At 40.0% G+C, this 19,355-nt stretch overlaps 3 protein-coding genes across 3 annotated transcripts in view; 1 reads left to right on the top strand and 2 right to left on the bottom strand.

Moving 5' to 3' along the window:
• The first annotated feature begins 336 nt into the window (after positions 1-336).
• Positions 337-6,236, top strand: tmem199 (transmembrane protein 199). The gene is made up of 6 exons (XM_012857876.3): positions 337-758; positions 842-915; positions 2,892-2,981; positions 3,121-3,163; positions 3,267-3,379; positions 4,921-6,236. The coding sequence occupies exons 1-6, from the start codon at positions 575-577 to the stop codon at positions 5,014-5,016; spliced, it is 600 nt and encodes a 199-aa protein (XP_012713330.2). The 5' UTR covers positions 337-574; the 3' UTR covers positions 5,017-6,236.
• Positions 6,237-7,986: 1,750 nt separating this feature from the next.
• On the bottom strand, positions 7,987-12,281 carry sebox (SEBOX homeobox). The gene is made up of 3 exons (XM_012857875.3): positions 11,858-12,281; positions 10,890-11,095; positions 7,987-8,986 (listed from the first exon to the last, which is right to left on the bottom strand). The coding sequence occupies exons 1-3, from the start codon at positions 11,961-11,963 to the stop codon at positions 8,270-8,272; spliced, it is 1,029 nt and encodes a 342-aa protein (XP_012713329.3). The 5' UTR covers positions 11,964-12,281; the 3' UTR covers positions 7,987-8,269.
• Positions 12,282-15,529: 3,248 nt separating this feature from the next.
• smtnl (smoothelin, like) overlaps positions 15,530-19,355 on the bottom strand; it is a 31,388-nt gene continuing 27,562 nt past the window's right edge. The window contains exon 10 of the mRNA XM_012857873.3: positions 15,530-16,339. Coding sequence (XP_012713327.2) covers positions 16,213-16,339 — 127 coding nt within the window. The 3' untranslated portion in view covers positions 15,530-16,212. The remainder of the gene's footprint in view (positions 16,340-19,355) is intronic.

Raw genomic sequence — 19,355 nt, 5'->3', positions numbered from 1 at the left:
CGTATGCTGCCTTCACGAAAATCTGGTAAAACAAATGTGGCAACAAACGTTTTTAATGACACCTAAACTCTACAATCCATATTTTTTTTATTATTTTGTCCTAAAATATATCAATAAATTGTTCATATTATTAAGCTGCTGCAGTAGCGCTGATTCGCTGCTATGACATTATACAACGATACGCAAACTTCACAGAAAGAAGATACCACGTTATGAAGGGACCGTGAATGCACCACAAGAGCTCACGTATAACGTAACGAGCAACGTCTACAACGATAATTACGGGACGTGTAACATTATTATCCACATAAAAAAACAATAAAATACTAGTTCCAAAGTTCAATAATACGGTACAACAATATCCAAAATCTAAAGTTTAGAATAATAGTTAATAGGAAACTGGTCACGTGGGTCCTGTGTCACAAGACAAGCAATATGGCCGCTAACATTGTTGTTACCAGCTTGTTGTTTTCGGTGAAAGCCAACATTTAGTGCTCACATTTATTAATGAAAAACTGCGCGGCGGTGTCGCTTAGCCATAGCCTTCTTAGTCTGCATCAGCTGAGAAGACATCATGGCGTCTTCGTTCGTTGTCGGGGAGAAATTCCGGATTCGGGTGACAGAGTTACTGGAAAGCCCGACCTCATCCCTGAGTCAAGAACTAAAAGAAGAACTGGTGGCGATTCTGGAAAAAGCGCAACCAACGACCCTGCCTTTCAGCACAGCAAGGAAGCTGAAGAAACACCTTCAGGACAAAGGTGAAAGCAACCACCAGTAATATTACGCACCGCAGCTAACGTCCTTTAACGCACCTGCTCTAAGTCTCTGTGTATTTGTTCAGGCCATCCTTTCTATCTGCATCAGTTACTGGAAGACAGCTCCCTGCACCTGCCTGAGGTCGTGAAGCCTCCCAGAGTAAGGGTTCTGCTATTCATAACACTATTTATAAGATAGATCAGACACATCTTTACTGTCATGGCACCAACCTAAAAGGCCCAAAACTAACAACTTGTCCATCTGGCCAACACAGCATGATCATGGCCACAAACTGATGTCTGATGCACCAAGCGGCTGACATTTCCAGCATCTTATTAAAGCACCATAATTCCAACACAGTCCTTTCAAATGTAAGGCCGTGCATATTTGTATGGGGCTATGCACACGCGCAACGATTCGTGTGACAAGAAAATGGATCGTATCAAAGGAAGTTTCATTAAAACGTTGTGCATTAAATGTAACGAGGGGAAAAGTTAAATGTAAATGTGGGAGCTAAGAACCAATGACACCAAATGATAAAGTAGGCTTTAGGGTTGTCACTATAATACAATTTCAAACTTGACATCGATACCCAGGAAAATATCCCATATGCGATACCATTTTTGATACTATGGAGATAAAAATAAAGGCAAATAATTAAATGCATAAAAAATATTTTATTAACATGAAAAACTCTAAGCTTTCTGAACAGGATCACAAATGCTAGTTAAATAAGTGTGCAAATAATTGCTAAATAAATAACCCAAGTATAACACATGCCTAGTAGCATGCTAGCCCCAGCTAATCTTAAAAAAATAACGGAGACCACCAGTCGTGCTAACATCAGTAATATGTTTAATGTATTAAATTATGAATGGGATCTTTAATTTAATAACCTGTCGGAATTCATCTTGAAGCCATTGGTGTCGGTCCTTGAGATGTTTGGTCATGTTTTGGATGGTGATTTAAATTATGAACAATTAAAAGATGACTATTTATTGATAATTAGGCCTAAATAAGCAGCCCAGGTCTAGAATGCTAATCTTCAGTGATGCTGTTTTAGTGCTGTACTGATGTTGGGGATGTGATGAGAAAAATGTTTCTTTCAGTTGTTAGATACTTGAGGCTTCACTCTGAATTGGGACAAAAGACTTTAGACTTGACTTGGACATGGAAAAATGTTGAACGTCTCTGATTCAAACTAAAGGCATAATCTGCTGATTTAGACCTGGTGCTAGGAACTCTATGTAAAAAGGTCTGTGATGAACCAAGGGATCCATATAATGCATCCCAAACAACTGACCGTACATAGATTTGGTGCCCAAGAACCTTCAATGACTCTTAGACCAACGGCAAAAGTGGGAAATCCTTTTCCAAACTGGCATAGGAGCAATTTAAGCACTGTTGGAATATGATCCATTTTCCAGGTTTTAATCAAGTCTCTAGCAGCCGCATTTTTGAAGACACCATTACATTAATGCAACCTGATAGAATTGTTTTTACACAAATTTATTTTGTGTGTCCATGTTTGAGAGGCATTTCTTTAATCTGTTAATATGCCTAAATTTATAGTAAGCTGACTTACATAATAGAGTTTATATTGTTAAAAATTATGTCTTTGTTCACATCTGCACCTTGGTTTCTGACTTGTAGTTTTTACTGAGATAAGTTTAGTGTAGATATATAACCTTTCATGTTTTCAGTAATTGCTTCTTTTCTTCATTATACAAGAGGAAAATTGTGACCCATCCACTAATGGGCATTTAGAAACCCTTATTTAGATGCTAATGGACTGTGAAATATAGCATTTATGTCATCAGCATAAGTATGGTAAGAGCTTTAATACCCCTTTGTCATACCAAGGGAGAGAATAGATGTTATTATATTGAATAAAAGTGGCCCGAGAATGAAGCCTTGACCTGTTTGCTCAGATTTCAAATTGACACATGAGACAATGTAGTTCCAATTTGCCGAGTAAGATCGAAATGGTTTAGCACAGTGAATCCTACCTTCTTTTCTAGATTATCATTTAGTGTGCTATAATTAACTAAATAAAAGACCTTGATCTGAAACAATTCTCATGACTTATTACTTAATGAAACTAAAGTCTGACTTAGTTTTTTTGTTATTTTCAGAACCCCGAGTTAGTGGCACGTCTTGAGAAGATCAAAGCAAAGCTGGCCAACGAGGAATACAACAGGATGACGCGTAATGTCAACACTCAGGTGCTTTTTAGGTGTCTAGATGGGGGGGGGGGATACAAAACTGTTCAAGTGTCAACATGCAACGTTTGACATCATCACATAGAGGATATAAATTTCTTTGTTTTGAACTTTGAAAAAGGTTGGTGTTTTTTATCCTCAGGAAATGAACCGATATGGAACGCTTGCAGATTTTGGTCAGCAAGGTCAGTGTCTGATACTTTTTCTATGTTTGATGTTGGGAAGTTGGTGAAAGGCTTTAAATGACTTTAAGTGACTTGAGCTTGTTTTGTTCTCTGTTCTCCTTAGTGCGGTCAGTAAAAGCAGTGGTGGTGACTGTTTTCAACTTCCTGGTGACGTTAGTTGCTGCTTTCGCCTGCTCCTACATGGGAAGTCAGTATTTATTTACTGAGACCGCAGCGGTAAGAGAACATTCAGTCTCAGGTTCACACACCACATGGATTTCAGTCTATTTCAGTCATTGCATCTTGCCATATTCCTTAATACCGGAGTAGAAATCATCAATGACGATGATACATGTTTTATTTTTTTACAACAAAAAAAAAAAAATAAATCTGAAAAGTGCGGTGTGCATATTTATTCGCCACCCTTTAATCTGATGCCACCAAATGCAACCAGGTGAAATTAACGGCCTTTACAAGTCACCTGGTTAGTGTGCAATTTAACTAAGTAAGAATCTAGCTGTTGCATGAAGGCTTTAGAGGTTTGTCGTGGAACAAAACGCCACCAGGAAGACCAAGGGACAAAGCAGGCAGGTCGGAGAGAAATTTGCGGAGAAGTTTAAAACCCTGAACATCTCAGGCTCTGTTCAATTCCAGGTCTGAAAACAGTTTTTCACAACTGTAAATCAACCAAGAAAACGTTGTTCACCTTTACAGAGAGGCTTCTAAGTAGGAGAATATATTTAAAGAATAATTCACAATGGTAAAGGTAATACTGGAGGAGCTGAATAGATCCACAGCTCAAGTGGGAGATGATATTGATGGGATAATTATTAGTCATCCATGCCTTCATGGAAGTGTAGCAAAAAGAAAATAAAGAAATAGTTTTAAAGGGGACATATTATGTTTATCATATAAATTGGACGCTCCGCTGTAAATACTGTGATGTCATTGTTCAAAAAAGTAATAGAGGACGTAAAAAAACTTGGATTTTCCATGATATGTCCCTTTTAATAAGTTCTGTTTGCAATTTGATCAGCCATGATGCAACTGCATGTGGCAGAAATCTGAAAGTGCACATCACGTTGAACACAGGGTGAACCGTGGTGGCAGCATCTAGTTGGAAACGGGGACAGGAAAGCTGGTCAGAGTTGATGGGAATATGGGTGGAGCAAATTACAAGGAGATCCTGGAAGAAGGCTGCAAAGGACTTGAGACGCAGACAGAGGTTGACCTTTGAGCAGGATAACATCTCTAAACATACAGCCAGACATATAATGGAACAGCAAAGCAGAACTGAAGCCAGCCTTGAATATGTGTCAATATTTAAAAATTGATGTTCGCAGATGGTTTCCATCCAATCTGATTGAGCTTTGAGGAGGAGAGAGAGGATTTTATGTCAGTTTAGGGGCCTAAATACAAATGGGCAACACAGTTTTCAGATTTTTAATGGTAGAAATGCTGTAAATCATGTATGGTTTTCCTTCCTTTTCACTGTTATGCACAGCTTTATGTTGGTCTATCACATAAACAGCCAATAAATGGAAGTTTGTTGTTGAAATGTGTTATAATCTGGACAAATGCAAGTGGTATGAATACTTTAGTAAACAGCTAAGTCTCTCAGTTAGGCCCAGGCTTCATGCTAATGACTTCTCCAGTGTAATCTAGAATTTCAGCTGTATTTCCTGGAAACTGTATTCACTGATGATTTTTTTTTTCTATCGACTTGTAATTGTGTGCTACTGAAGCTCTGTGAACTATTCTTGTGTGGTTTGTTGCAGAGGGTGATATCAGCTGTGATTGCTGCATCTGTAGTTGGACTGGCCGAGCTCTACGTCCTGGTCCGGACCATGGAAGGAGAACTAGGGGAACCGTAGCACCTATGAAAATCATACAGATGTTTACATTTTTGTTTTATTAATTGATATTATTTATTTTACATCATTTGTTAGACTTTTCTTCACTTTTCATTGTCCAGACATGACTGGGGTTTTATTTCTTGTTATTTGCAGTTTTCACCCATTGTCTACTTGTTATTTTTTTATTTTAAACTGTAGCCTACTTTTCTTTTCTGCTGATGTTGCTTTCCTTCATGTCCGGTATGAAATGTAATGTAAATGTAATCATATCTAGTAATTTTTCTATTCATTAAGACTCATTTTGAACTAGTAAAAGTTAATACTTTCAGCTAAAGTGGTGAGAACACCAAAAGATAAAATCTGATGTCGGAAGTATTTCTTTTTCTCGTTTTTTAATGCAGGTCAATGTGTGTGAGAATGTGGCTGAATCCACCAGGATTGTAAGGCAAACAAAAACAAGCAATTAATTAGCTGTGATATCAGATTTTCTTGTCCCAGAGAAAACATATCTTATTTAAAATCTGGCCCAGGGCTTCAAATATCACTTTTTCACTGATCCCTTCTCCAGATATGAATTCATGTTTTTGTAAACCACACCACTCTTGTCAGATCCTGATATGTCATTGGATGGATTAAAAGATGTAACCACATCTGGAATACAAAAAAGTATCCTCCTAAGATCTGAGATTTGACACCCGGATTAAAGGTTTATTGAAAGATTATTTGGTATTAAAGATGATTATGATATGGAGCGATCCGTGTCCAGAGCTGGATGCACCGCCCGCACTCCTGTCTGTCATGTTTGCCTCTGTATTATACCTCTCTCATGTAATATTTCAAAACTTAAATCCATGGCAAATTACTCGGTCTGTAAGCTGATAGACCTTGAGCTTTGGCTTTAATATAGTTCTTATTTTTCTTTTTTTAATTTCCTGTTGTCCATCTAAACCCCCTGATTCTTAGAATACAGAGAGCTATGGAAAATATTTTGATTTAGAAAAATAATTATTCCTGTCATCGTATCTTACCCCAAGTAATCATTTTAATCGGTATTATTTTGGAAGGATAATATTTATGGGTCACAGCAGTGAAACATGCCATGCTTTCATCTTAGAGCAGGAAAACACAGGCTGACATCAGGAAGGACAAAAATACATATTTTACAGTAGAATCCCTGTTGTGGATGAAGTGATTCTTTTCTGTGCTATATTTACTAATAAATTATCAAAATCCCCAGATTGGTTGTTTTTTGGGATTCTTGAATCTTGCTTCCATACAAACCCCTCCACATTTAAAGGCACCACTGGTAAAGATGTGACTTTATTTATTTTTTTTAAACAAAAAAATTGCCTTCTTATAATTAGCAAAATACTTTTTTTAATGTAGAGTTAATGGTTTCCATGTAAATAATTGACACAGAGCCCTATTTCTCTTAAATCTTTAAAACAAAAACACAGGTAAATATGCCATTCAAGTGTGATGGGCGAAAGCTACAAAAATTGTCTGACAAGGTACAAAATTGCCCAGAGGATATACACAATTCACAGTAATTTACTTAAAAATACAGGGCAACATGTAATGAAAAAAGCTTATAGTTGTAAATATTACAAAAGCAATTTTTTTAAATATCTAATTGGTAATATATATACATATATATCAAAAATCATAAAAACAAATTGTTGGCTCAATCAAATGAACAAAAATCTATGTAGCCTACATATTGGCACCTAGCTAAAATAGCCCAGCTGATGGCCTCTGCTAAGCTAAAATTAGCTCTCTGTACCAGTCATATACATAATAAACTAGTTGGACAAAAAAGTATTAGACAGTTATTCTAATTAATTACAGTTAAAGAGTTGAATTTAGAAAAATGATTAGCACTGTTGTATTAGCAAAGAAAATACAATAAAATTAAATTTTAATCAGTTTGTGAAAATTAGCTTAAATGAGAATGGCTGCGCTGTGGTGAAATTCATTATTCACAGAAACAAATATTGCAAAAAAAAAAAAATAGTTATAAAGTTCTGTTTATTGAAAGATTACAATTAGACATTAAAAGTAACTATGAAATGTTTCAAATTGTGCTGAAGCTAAATTGAGGCCTAGCTGCCTATAGCAAAAATTCAACTTGCTGGTTCATTTAGCCATTAACCCTTCCACATGCTGTCAATTTTACCATAATATATACAGCTGATGGACATCCAGCTATTAAACATCTGTTCTAATTAGGGCATAAAGGGTGCTTTGGTTGAAGGCCTTTTTCACCTAAAAAGAGTTTAAAAATATTCTACTTCTGTGTGAGAGAGAGATGTAGCACTGTTAGGTCAGACTTTTTTTTTCACTGGAGTATTTTAAGGTACTTCATGAGGTACTTTATTATGTAGTATTATAAACCAATATAATTTAGAATAGGTTAAGCAGTTATCAGCTACACAAAACAAGTTTTAACCTTTAAATAATAGTTAGGGTAGTAATAGTCAGAAGATCATCTTACTGAGTAATAAATAACGAAAAAAGAAAAAGAAGAGAAAAAGATGCAATGTATTTCCTGACGTTTGAAATAAATCTGCTATTATCCAATCTGATTTAAAACAAGAAAGATCTTTCCAACTTTTAACAATTGTTGTTTTTTAGGATCTTCTAACCTGCTTCATATTTTCAGACGTGTGTCTCAAAATGATTCACTGACTCTGCAGGTCTGCCAGCAATAGGCTAATCAGATCATTTATCAAAGGGATTCACTTGTCACAAGGCCAGGCTGGTGTGGAAAGATTTCTTCCCTAAATGAACAAAATCATCATTTCAAACTGGGTTTTACAATAACAGTGGCTAATTTGGTCTGATGTGGAAGTTAGTTTGATTACCTGAGACATTTAATACTTTATCAAAGGGTCGTTTCTGGACTCTCCTTCAGCATTAGCAGAACATTTGTCTCTTTATGTGTGATTATTACCGTCCTAACATAATTTTATCACAAAATAGGAAATGTTCGGAAAAGATCAAACCGGGTTTAATAAATCACTACATGTGTAAAAACAAAAATACATGGCGTCCAAACATCTAAAAGTAGCTACTACACACAGGTATGGGATAACTTGCCCTAATTTGATTCATATGGATTACTTAACAGCATTAAAATTACAATATTGACTGACTGGCAGCAACAACCATACTATTTAACGAACTAGTCTGGTATAAAATCCGCACTGGCAACACAGGAAGGAGACTTTGAGTTTAGCAACATTCAGTCCATGTTGCTCATGATGGATCATCAGAACTCAAGGAAATTGGTGACAATGGCTGCGTTGTAGATCAGATCTGAGATGTATCCCATGGAAGTCTGAGGTCCCATTTGTGGACGATGATGATGATGATGATGGTGGTGTTGTTGATGGCGGTGACCTTGCCCTTGAGCTACCTCCCAGTACATTGGTTGAGGGTGGGAGGGGACAACCTGGTCCACTGAACTATGACCTCCACCTCCAGCGCTGGCTCCATATATGGGCTGAGGGTTCACAGGTGGAGCAAGGCTCTGAGGCTTGAAGTTCGTAAAGGCCTGGTATGAGCAGGTGGAGGGATGGTGGTGACCCTGCCTGCTGATGGGCTGAGGAAATGAGCCGGAGATGAAAGTGCCGAATCTCGGCCCCAGCTGCTGATCTTCCTCCCAGAGGTGACCATCTGGTGCTTTGGAGCAGCTCTGGAGCAGCTTTGGAGCAGGCTGCTGATGAAGGGATGAGGAACACGGAGATGTGGAGGACACCGGGTTGCTATAAATTTGGATCCAGTCGGAGTAAATCTGAGGCACCTCCTCACAGGAGTGGCTCTGATCTTGCCTGAATATATCTGCCAGGGTGGTTGTAGCTGGGTGGGTGGAGGTCCCACGTCCAGGAGAGGACTCCAGAATACCTCGACCTCCACCATCAGACTTGGTGGGCCTACTGAGTCTGCCTGTTTTAATACTTCTAGCTCTTCTGTTTTGGAACCAAACCTGTTGGAAAAAAACAAAACAAAACAAAAACCAGACTGATCATTGCTGAGTATGCTCACTATGCAATATTAAGGTTTGCTCAGCCAAGGTTACTTGGTACTTTGGAAGGAATTGGATTGATATGAACTTAATTTGGTCTCCAGCGGATTTTCTATGACTTGGGCCATATTTCAGTTGAATATGGCCCAAGTCATATTCAACTGAATATGACTTGGGCCAATTCATCTTGTAAAGTTTTATGTTAATTCTTGCCACAGTCATGTGAGAAAAATATGGCACCCCATTAAATGTTCAACTTCTTTTAAAATAAATGTCAATATATTGATGTCCTGGATTTCCCCATTGCAGGACAATAAAGGAATTCATATCTTATGTCCTATTTTTTTAAGCGCCCTACACAAGAAAGTGATTTAATTTCACCTAAACAAAATAAAGGCACTTTGTTTTATTCATTAACCAAAAGGCCTCAGTCAGTCCTTGGTGGATTCACTGTTATGGTTTGGGAAATTGTTCTGTTGCAAGGTCTAGTCCAGCTTACACTTATTTATTAAAAAAATAGATGCACTCACATTTTCCTCAGGCTCCCTCTGATACATGGTGCAATTCATGGTGAAAGAGCAAAGTTTAGTCTGCTCTTCATGCTGTTTGTAGAGAGCAAAGATTTCCTCCTTTCATACGTCCAATGAAAGTTAAGCTTGTGCAGCCCCTTTGTGATTATACAGGCTTGGACATTGAGGTCAACAATTGCACGAAACTTGCTGTAGGTCCTGGAGTGGCATGTTACTTTAAAAAAAAAAAAAAAACTTCTTCTACAATCTTGCTTTCAGTGTGAGCTTGTCTGGACAGCCAGACGTGAGCACGTGTCTGATGTTTTGAATGTCTTCCAGCTGAAGACATTCAGTTTGAGACCCCAATGCATTTCTTATCAGACTTATAAACTGCTGCCATCTTCTATCTGAAGGCATCACACAGCTCTTTTAATTCCACCATGGGGTTTGATTACTTTAGTCTTAGGTTTTGGTGATCTTAGGTTTTGGTAATTGTGCATGAGGCAGTCTGTCACCTTTTACTATTCTTCACTCTGTAAATTCTGTTCCTTCTTCCTGCCATTTATTCTGTTCATTATGGATTCAGATTGCTACAGTTTTTTTTACTTAGGTCCCTATTTTCCTGCCTTAGTCTTCAGTTCTGTTAAGTGAGTTTTAGGTTCTGCTCTCCTCCTGTCCCCGTTATTTCACTGCTCTCTCTCTCCCTCAGTCTAACTACCAGTACACCTTTAACCTGCGCTCATTGTTCCACCTGCCTTCCCCTCCGTCTCCTCCTCTATTTATTCATCCAGTTCATTCACGTCGCCAGGTCCTCCGTTATGCTCCTGTGTTTCTGGTTCTGGTCATCTCCTGCCTGTAACTTGTTATTTTGTTTATTCTCAATAACTCGTCATCATCCACTTCATCATGCGGCTACCCAGCTCTTGTCTGCACTTTGGTTCACCTTCAAACACCACAGACATGACGCGCCAAGGCTTTCTCTCTCACTCCAACAGTCAGGAGCACGAACAGGATGTAGTAAACGAGAGCGGGTCAAACTGAGTAAACCTCCTTCAGAGTGCTGATTAACACTGTTCTCATTACCAGATTGAATGACGTGGTGCGGAAATAAATCCCAAATACCAAATAATCTTTCCTTAACAGAAAGAACATTTTAGTTTTTTTTTTTCACTTGGCTTGACATTCCCAATATTGTTGAAACTGATATTAAATAGCAATTAAATGTCCAAATATGTTAAAAAAAAAAACACACTCTCCTTATTCATTGCCATTAAACGTGAATGAGCATCGTAAAGTCCTGACAAGCATCCAGTGTACAACGTTGAAATTTGCCAGAGCTTGAGGCTGACTCCTACCTGTATCTTGCTCTCCGGCAGGTGTGTGTGAGCAGCCAGCCTCTCCCTGAGGGTGATGTCCGGGTACGGAGTCACCGCAAAGGCCTGCTCCAGCTCAGACAGCTGGGCTCGGCTAAAGATGGTCCTCTTCCTTTTCCGCTGGCCCTCCATCAAAGCGACGCATCTGTCCGTCTCCTGAGAGGACACGGTGCTCTCGCTCCGACCATCTGAGGGCAAAAATCACATAGACAACCAGGAACAATAAATACACTGCAAGGATTAACCACCAGTTATTCAAATACTTATCTTAGAATATGGATAAGAATAATAGACTAAGGAATAGATGGAGAAGTGTTTTGGTGGAGGAAGAATCATTTATAAATTGTTGGTTCTGTGCAAGCACACAGGCAAAGTCTGTCATAAAACACTGAAGCAAACAGACACAGACACAATTAGACAAACTATAAGGAATTTCTTTTTACACATTATGACAACTTAAAAAAATCCATTATTTTTTATTTAACCATTTAATTTAATTTTCCTTCCACAAAAATATAAATATTTCAGTTTTCATTATTAAATCTGAAACCTGTTTGTCTACATACAGCAACAATTGTAAATGGGCTCAATTCCCATAGCGCTAATCTAGTCATACCGACAAGTGAAGGGTGCAATACGCTGGAGCCACATTCACCCAGTCCCACTCACATTTATACACAGATCCGGAGGCAACCTGGGGTTATGTGCCTTGCTCAGGAGCACGGCAGCATGTGGCTAGAGGATTAATCAGACCCACAACTTTTGGATTGCTGTATTACTTCCCACTGACTCACAGTTACCCAATATTGCTAATGATAACTATCGTTATTATTCTGACAGCCAGTTTAACTGTTGGATTTTCTATTTGAAAATGCTTTCAGATGCAAAATGATCAAGTTCTGCTGTCTTGTTGCAGAATCCTGATCGTGGTCAAAATCAGCTCCTCTCACCTTTACAGGCCTCCTGTTCTCCAAACAGCATCTTCAAATCCTCCAGGTCCTTCAGCTGCTTCTGCTTGACCATAGGGAGCTCCGAGTCCACGAACAGCGCCATCATTTCACCCGCACAAAGATGCAAACTTCTGCTGCTGGGCGTCTGCAGAGGCAGTCAGAGGATGAGGAGGAGCCAGCAGCCTGTTACATCCCACTCAGATTAGATGGGGCGCTCTGCTCTCCCAGCACATGAAAGGTGTTCCACGTACCTCTCTAATCCTCAGTTATTGACAGGCTGGTTTTCATATCACGATTTCAAGATTTCTTCCGCTGTTTGGATAATATTTACACAGCTCTGCATAAATTATGTTTTGTTCAAAGCTAGTACACAACCAGAAATATCTGAATGCCATGAAAAAATTGACATGTTCTTATCCTTTAATCAACCCATTATTATTCCCTTTGAACAGTTACACTATAAAAAAAATCTTTATTTTCACCACATATTAAATATTGTGAATTCTACGGTGCATTTTCACCCCAAGTAGGTCATGGAGCTTTTTAATCCAACAAACTCTAAACACCCCGTTTTCCCCACAAACAAGCCCCAGATTAGGACCCTTGATAATCTTTGGGATCAACAGGAGATCATGCCATTACACATAAACTATATGTCATTTCAGAGATACATCAAGTGTCTTAACGTTCTCAAGATCTTTCAACTTAATTGATTTCAAAATGACCTAACAATGAAACAGGGTGTTACGCTGCATTGGGATTAACTAAGACGCTGCACTGTATTTTAGAAAGACTTGAACCATACAGTGCTTTGCAGAAGTGCTTAAATGTAAACTTTTCCACATTTAGTCAAGTTACAGGAAGAAACATCAACGTGTTTCTTTGGGATCTTGTGTGATTAACCGAGACAAAGTGTTGTGTAATTGGAAGATAGAAGGGAAAAGATCAATTGTCTTCCTCAAATATATAAAAAAAACAAACTCCTGAACCATTTGGTCTGTGTTTGTATACAGCCCCCTTTACTCTGTCACCCCTAAATAAAATCCAGTGTAACTTAGTTGCCTTTAGAAGTCACCTGCTAACTGAATAAAGTAACCTTGTAATTTAATCCTATTTTTGTTGGAGAAAATTAGAAAACAAACATTGTGGAGACCAAGTAACCCAAACCCAGAAGGGAGAAAGATACAGACATATAGACAGGTTTAAAGCAGGATTAGGTTATAAATCAGCATCCCAAGCTTTAACATCTCATGGAGCTCTGTTTAGTCCACCGTCTGATAATGAAGAGTACGCCACAGCTGCCAACCCTAAGATATGTGTGGCAGAAAACTAACATTTTACATCACCCTGAACACACCACTCCCTGTAAGCAACTTGGTGCTGGCAGCATCATGTTGTGGGCAACCTTAAAGGAGCATAGTGTAAATCCCAGGATTTTTTGTAGACGTCTGCCCCCTCTGGCGACAACTTGAAATTACATCAGTGTTGTGCATGTGCATTGGAGAAAAGGAAAAGCATCTGCTGCTGTGACTGCACAGGTCTTTTGTTTAGAGGCATCATGTCTTCTGAGGTAAGAAAGCTATAAATATTGATGTTAGCCGTGTTCTCTCGCTAACGGACTGATTACGGTGGAGACTCAACAAAGTAGCCAGGTGATTGAGAGCGTTCAGCCCATTAAACCGGTGCACACGCCCAGAATCATTCTCTCATGAACTGACTAAACCAGCCTGTAGAGGCAACTGCAGGAAATAGAGGACAACTCATTTTACACGCCGGGCAATTTTAAGGGCATTGGAAAGAAAATAAATAATATTTCAAACTCACACTATGTACTTTTAAGTGATGCAGAGACAGGAAAGTTGGGAGGATGTATGACAATCCTGGAAGAAAACCTGCCAGAGGCTGCAAAAGACTGGAGACCCGGGTTGAGGCTTCCCTTCCAGGAGGACAGCAACCCTCAACCTTCAGCCAGAGCTACAATAGGATGATTACAACCAAACTGTTGAGAATGCTGCTGGAGACTCCGATTTTCAGCCAGACACAGAACTTTGTTTTTATAAAGTTTATTGCAGAATGTGAATAATGACAGATGGTCAAAGTCCACATCATAACCCAGTTTTGAAAAAGATTTGAAAATCCCAGAGTCAATTTAAGCTACCTTGCAAAGATCAGTGGACAAAATGTGCAAAGGTGGTGGAGACATAGCCCAAAACAAATGCAGCTGTTACCACAGCTAAAGAGAGTCCACAGCATAGTCTGTTTTCAGATTTTTGTTGGGAAAAGATTTCCAAATCATTTATCCTCTTCCTTCCAATCCAGATTCTGCATTACTTTGTTTTGGTCAATTGCATAAAATCTCAATAAAATGCAGTGAAAGTAATCGCTATAACAGGACAAAATGTGTGTGAAAATCTGTCTGTAGGATTTTGTTGGTCATGTAGGAATATCATGTTGGGAAGATTCCTGATGTGGTACCAGACTTAAATTTGAAAATAAAAATAATTAATTTGTACACATCGAAAAGAGTTTTTAGGAATTTTTAGTTAGTAATCCATGACTTCCTGCTTTCCTGGGGTCTAACTTTATCATGACACAGAGGCTCACTTCTTGCAGTCACTGACTACTTGTCTAGACGACGACCTTCTTATCACGTACACCGAGGACTGCGGTGCATCTGTCATCACAAAGTCTGATGGTAAACACCTGATTGGTTGGCTCCATCATAAAACTGAAAATTAGTCGCAATGAGCAACAGAATAGTGATCCAAAACATGTCACTCCAATCAACACAGAGATGATCGACCTTCTACAGCCATCTTGCTCCACAGAAGTCTGAAGTCGTTTAGGAGACCTATGAGCCGAGCTGAAGAGAAGACACCACAGAAGAGGACCCAGGACTCTAGTCGATTTAGATCAGGGGTCAGCAGCCATTCCCATCCAAAGAGCCCTTTGTACCTTCGGTCCTGGTAAATAAAAATTGCCCAGAGCTACACTACCCTTTAAAAAGAGACAGAAGCATCAAAAGCATCAACCTGTAAAAACAAACTTAGAAGCGATTTTTCATGGGTTCCATATTAGTGCAATAGAAACCAAACAACTAACCAACCTGTATGTATATATATATATATATATATATATATATATATATATATATATATATATATATATATATACACATACATGCATACATACATACACGGTTTATCACCTTGTAAAAAAAAAAGACAAAACAAAGTACAACTATAGAGACTGTACATGTTAAAGAAGAACCGTTGTCCAATTGGCAAAAGGCAGGGTGTGCATCGACAGCAGGTGCTTCTGCAGGTACGGCAGCAGGGGTGCCAATAATTCTGCAACAAGTAATTTTGTTCAAGAAATAATTTCTAAATATTTGTTTTCTATCCCCAGTGAATACATGTAGCACAATTAAAGGTTGTATTTTTTCAGTTTGAAATCATGCTACTGGCATTAAATATGACCCTTTTTGTTGTGCTCACTAGCTGAGCCAGTACTGTACTTAACATTCAATGCTCACTCTCACCTGTCAGGAACCAATCAGCTGATTGTAAAACCTTCAGGCATGGAAGTGTATATTTTCTAAGGACCCCCGTACCCCTCTCACAACTTCTGTTCAGTTACAAGCCATTTAGGCTTTCAAAGAGCCACACTAAAGGGTTTGACTGTCAGAGTCAATTGGATGTTTGATATTTATTTCGGGAAAAAAAAAAAAACATGTAATGTACACAGAACATTTCATTGGTTTTGTTTGCATTCTCTTTTTAGAATCATCCTCATAACACAGCATCCCACAGCATATTCGGACGGAACCGTCAATCAGCAGCTCATCACACACATTCCTGGTTAACTTTGTGTCAGACCAGAGATTTAACTGAGCAGCATGTCAGAGCATCGCAGATACCTGGTGTTTTCAGTGAGATTTAGGAGACAGAGCACATGTCTGCTGACACAGAGGTTAATCTGGAAAAAAAAATGACCCTCTTTCACACGTATATGCATCACAGCAACATCTACCAACACACACACTTATAAAGTAAATAAAACATCACAGCTAACCAGCCCTGACGTCTGTGCGCAAGTCCATCGCTGTCATTGCTGTTCAAACCCAGTAACAGTAAATTTGTCCAATGTACCATGATTCCAGCTCTCAGCACTCTCACAGTCAGCAGCAGCTTCCTTTGTGCCGAGGGGGAAATTACAAGGGCTCACCACTAGAGGGAGCCCCAGCCTTTCCTAACGGCCCCCAGGCCAGCGTTGGGAACCACTGAACTCTGGGCTGTACAGCTGGCAGTGCAGAAATGTTTTACATCAGCTAACTGGCCACATTTGCTGGGGGTTCACTCAAACTTGCGCAGGTGGTTGTAGAGGGACTGGACGTAGGTGAAGACACACATGGGGTCTGGCTTGCGGCCCATGATCATCATGTCCTCTACCTCGATGAGCCGGTCACAGCTTGCCTTGGCTCTGGGGACAGAGACAGATGAAGACGAGTTAAAGGGGAGGAACAGGCAGGAGACTAGGATGCCAAACTTGACCTTTTGAACTGTCCTGATTCCGTGTTTACAGGTTGAGAGAAAAGGAGCGCTCACAGACAGCAAAACCTGCTACAAGACCACCCACCCCGCCTGAAATCTTCCGTCTTTTGCCGCGTAACAATCACAAGCTTCAATCGGAATTTTGTTTTTTATTTCACAGCGAAAGTAATGAAATGGCCTAGCACAAAGCAGTAATTGTGAGGTGGAAGAAAAATGATCTCTATGGATGTTTGGTCAGTGATAAACTTTGAACAGGGCTGGAAAAAGCTTCCCTTTCATCAAAGGCTTTCTCTTCGCCACTTGTAAGAAATGTCCTGTGGATCTCGGTCCCTCCTCCAGATGTATCTTTGGCCCCCTGGGTGCTTCTCTGATTCATGCACCCCCTATGCCAGCTTAGGCGAACGGCCTTGTCTGATGGTCCGCAAGTAGATCATACTCCCAATATTCCCAATGTTCAAAGCTTTTTTTATTGTTTGTATCCTCCTTTCTCTGCTGTGTTTCTTGGTCTGGGAGCTGAATGCAAATGCAAATTTGCAACAACAACAACAAAAAACAACAACCTGAAAGCCCATTTCACACAACTTCACAGTCAAATTGTACTTTGTATAGGTCTGCCACATAAAACCTTAATAAAATGCATCAAAATGCGTGACTACAACACGACAATATGGGAAAGCGTTCAATGGCTAGCATAGCAGGGTGATGCACGCAGTGAGTAAAAATACCACACAAACAGTTATAAATCAGTCTACCTCTAACAAAAACACCTTCATTAAAAATGTTTTGATGTGACAGACTTACAAAGTGTGTGATTTATGCTTTAATCTGCTAAAGCTCTGAGATCTGGGATCTTTTATAGACGCTAATCTGAAGCTGCCTCTGACTGAACACAGATGATTAATTCTTTATAAGTAAACACTTTTCTTTTATCATTCCAACCAGCTCCAACCAGCAGCAGTCAAACAATGAAGAATTCCTACAACTGAGGGATGCCTTTAATCCCTGATGTACAGTATACGTACGGCGGTCCTGCAGGCGTGTGTGGGATGTCAGATCTACAGCTTGCAGCGTGTTTGTGTGCTGCCACAAAAGGCAGGGATTTCAGATGTCATGGAGTCAGACAAATGGAATGCACACCTTTTGCCAAATATATAAAAAAAACATTCTAACAAAAACAAAAGAGGAATTTAAAAGGCCCTATTAAAGTTTCTAATGTAAAACAATTGCAGTTGTAAAAGAAATAAATTAAACTTAATTAAATAAACATTAAAATAACAAGCACACATCTCCATTTCGCTATAAAAACATAAAACGTCATTGTGAAAAGTGAACATACCAAATCTAATCATCAGGTTAACGCAACTTAATTTGGACACGTGGCAGACAGACGCAGCTACACGTACGTAGGACTCGCTGCACTAAACAAAACGTCCTGCAGCCGTTAGCCAGTGGGAATGAAGCTAGGACTGCAGCTCTGATGCAGCATCAGACAAGAGGTGAATGCGCCATGCATAAAACAGTTTTACCTGTGTCAATACTTAAATGCAGAATTTGAAACAAAAAGTTTGCTCTTAGATCCCAGGCGCTGCAAATGTGACCATTCAGATGTGTTAGCACAGGGCGTAGGAGGAGAGACATCAGCAGTGTGAAACATCACGTGTAACGGCTTTTCCCACCTTGCCAAGCCCCCATCGGACAACTATGCTGCTTTCTGCTTTCTGGATACAGCCTGAACTGATCGCACGACTACAAGCCTGGTTTAGCCCGTCGGACCTCTCTGCCTTCATCTACCTGACCGTCCCTGCGTTAGCCAGGCCCGTTTCTTGGACTCTCTGCCATCCCGCTGATCACCTTTTCCTGTGAGCAGCCAGTTTGTCACATCAGGATCCTCATCTTGCTCCAGCAGGGGTTTCCTGTCTGCTCCAGGTTTTTTCATCATTGATAAATCCTTTAAATGCAACACGGTGTCTGGAGGTAACATCGGGTTCTTTGCCTGCTCAGATGTTGCACCAGCAGGTCACCCAAAGTCCAGAGGAAGCCTGACTGATATGACTGATATGCCGTTTTTCTTTTCATTTCAGAACCAAATGATGACCACAGAGATTGATCATTTTAAATCTAAATGTCTGTCGTTGTCAGGGTGCTATTCTGCCTGCTGCACCTGAGCCTTTCCAGCACCTTCCTCCTCCTGCCCAGCTCCATCTCCACTCTGCCTAATCATCTACACCTGTCAGGTTCTAGTCAGCCCAGACTCTTTCCACCTGCCAGCCTCTCTATAAAAGCCTTCCTCAGTCTGTTCTTCCCTGCCAGATCGTCGTCAACCTTTACCTAAGCCTCACCTGGCTGTCAGAGATTTTCCCACGTCTGTCAGTCAGAGATTTTCCCACATCTGCCTGTCAGGGACTCCTACGTCCACGTCTGTCTGCTGCCTCCAACTTGCCTCTCTGCTGTGCTGCTGATTCTCCTGCTACCCCAGCGCTCCAAGTAATCTCTGCTGAGCTGTTGGCTCTGCTGCTTCTCCAGCCCAAGAGCTCCAGGAACTCTCCCTGCTGTGCTGCCAGCTCTGCCTCCACCCCGGTGCTCTCCCGCCTGCTCTGGAGGCTTCTTGGTTCCTGCAGCACAGCACTCACAGCTCTCCAGTGCTCTCCAGTCCTCCAGCTACTGCACTCATTATTCACCTGTTCCAGCCCGGTAAAGACTAGTTCTCTGATCCACAATCCAAACCTCTCAATAAACTGCCTCTTAACAAGACTGTGTGTGTGTGTGTGTGTGTGTGTGTGTTCGGGTTCTCCGAGACAAATCCTGATAGTAGTAGGTATCTACTTTTTAGTGACTGTAAAACCCCTGCCAAAAGGGCCAAAACAGATGCTAAAAAACTGATCCCTGTGTTTCAAATCAAGCACAGTGGGACGTGAAGGCAGTATTAAAACTATAGTTGGTTCTCT

This window comes from Fundulus heteroclitus, chromosome 18, assembly GCF_011125445.2.
Source record: "Fundulus heteroclitus isolate FHET01 chromosome 18, MU-UCD_Fhet_4.1, whole genome shotgun sequence".
In the NCBI taxonomy this organism is placed as follows: domain Eukaryota; kingdom Metazoa; phylum Chordata; class Actinopteri; order Cyprinodontiformes; family Fundulidae; genus Fundulus; species Fundulus heteroclitus.
Note: the sequence above shows the minus strand (reverse complement) of the source record. Positions and strands in the feature narration are given on the sequence as shown.

Bases quoted from the DNA above. Each gene is read 5' to 3' on its own strand.
- sebox (XM_012857875.3), bottom strand. From the start codon at position 11,963: ATGATGGCGCTGTTCGTGGACTCGGAGCTCCCTATGGTCAAGCAGAAG. The intron at 11,096-11,857 runs GTGAGAGGAGCT...TTTTGCCCTCAG, and splicing joins AGAACAGGAGGCCTGTAAAG to ATGGTCGGAGCGAGAGCACC. The intron at 8,987-10,889 runs GTAGGAGTCAGC...TTTTTCCAACAG, and splicing joins TGCCGGAGAGCAAGATACAG to GTTTGGTTCCAAAACAGAAG.
- tmem199 (XM_012857876.3), top strand. From the start codon at position 575: ATGGCGTCTTCGTTCGTTGTCGGGGAGAAATTCCGGATTCGGGTGACA. The intron at 2,982-3,120 runs GTGCTTTTTAGG...TTTTATCCTCAG, and splicing joins CGCGTAATGTCAACACTCAG to GAAATGAACCGATATGGAAC. The intron at 3,380-4,920 runs GTAAGAGAACAT...GGTTTGTTGCAG, and splicing joins TATTTACTGAGACCGCAGCG to AGGGTGATATCAGCTGTGAT.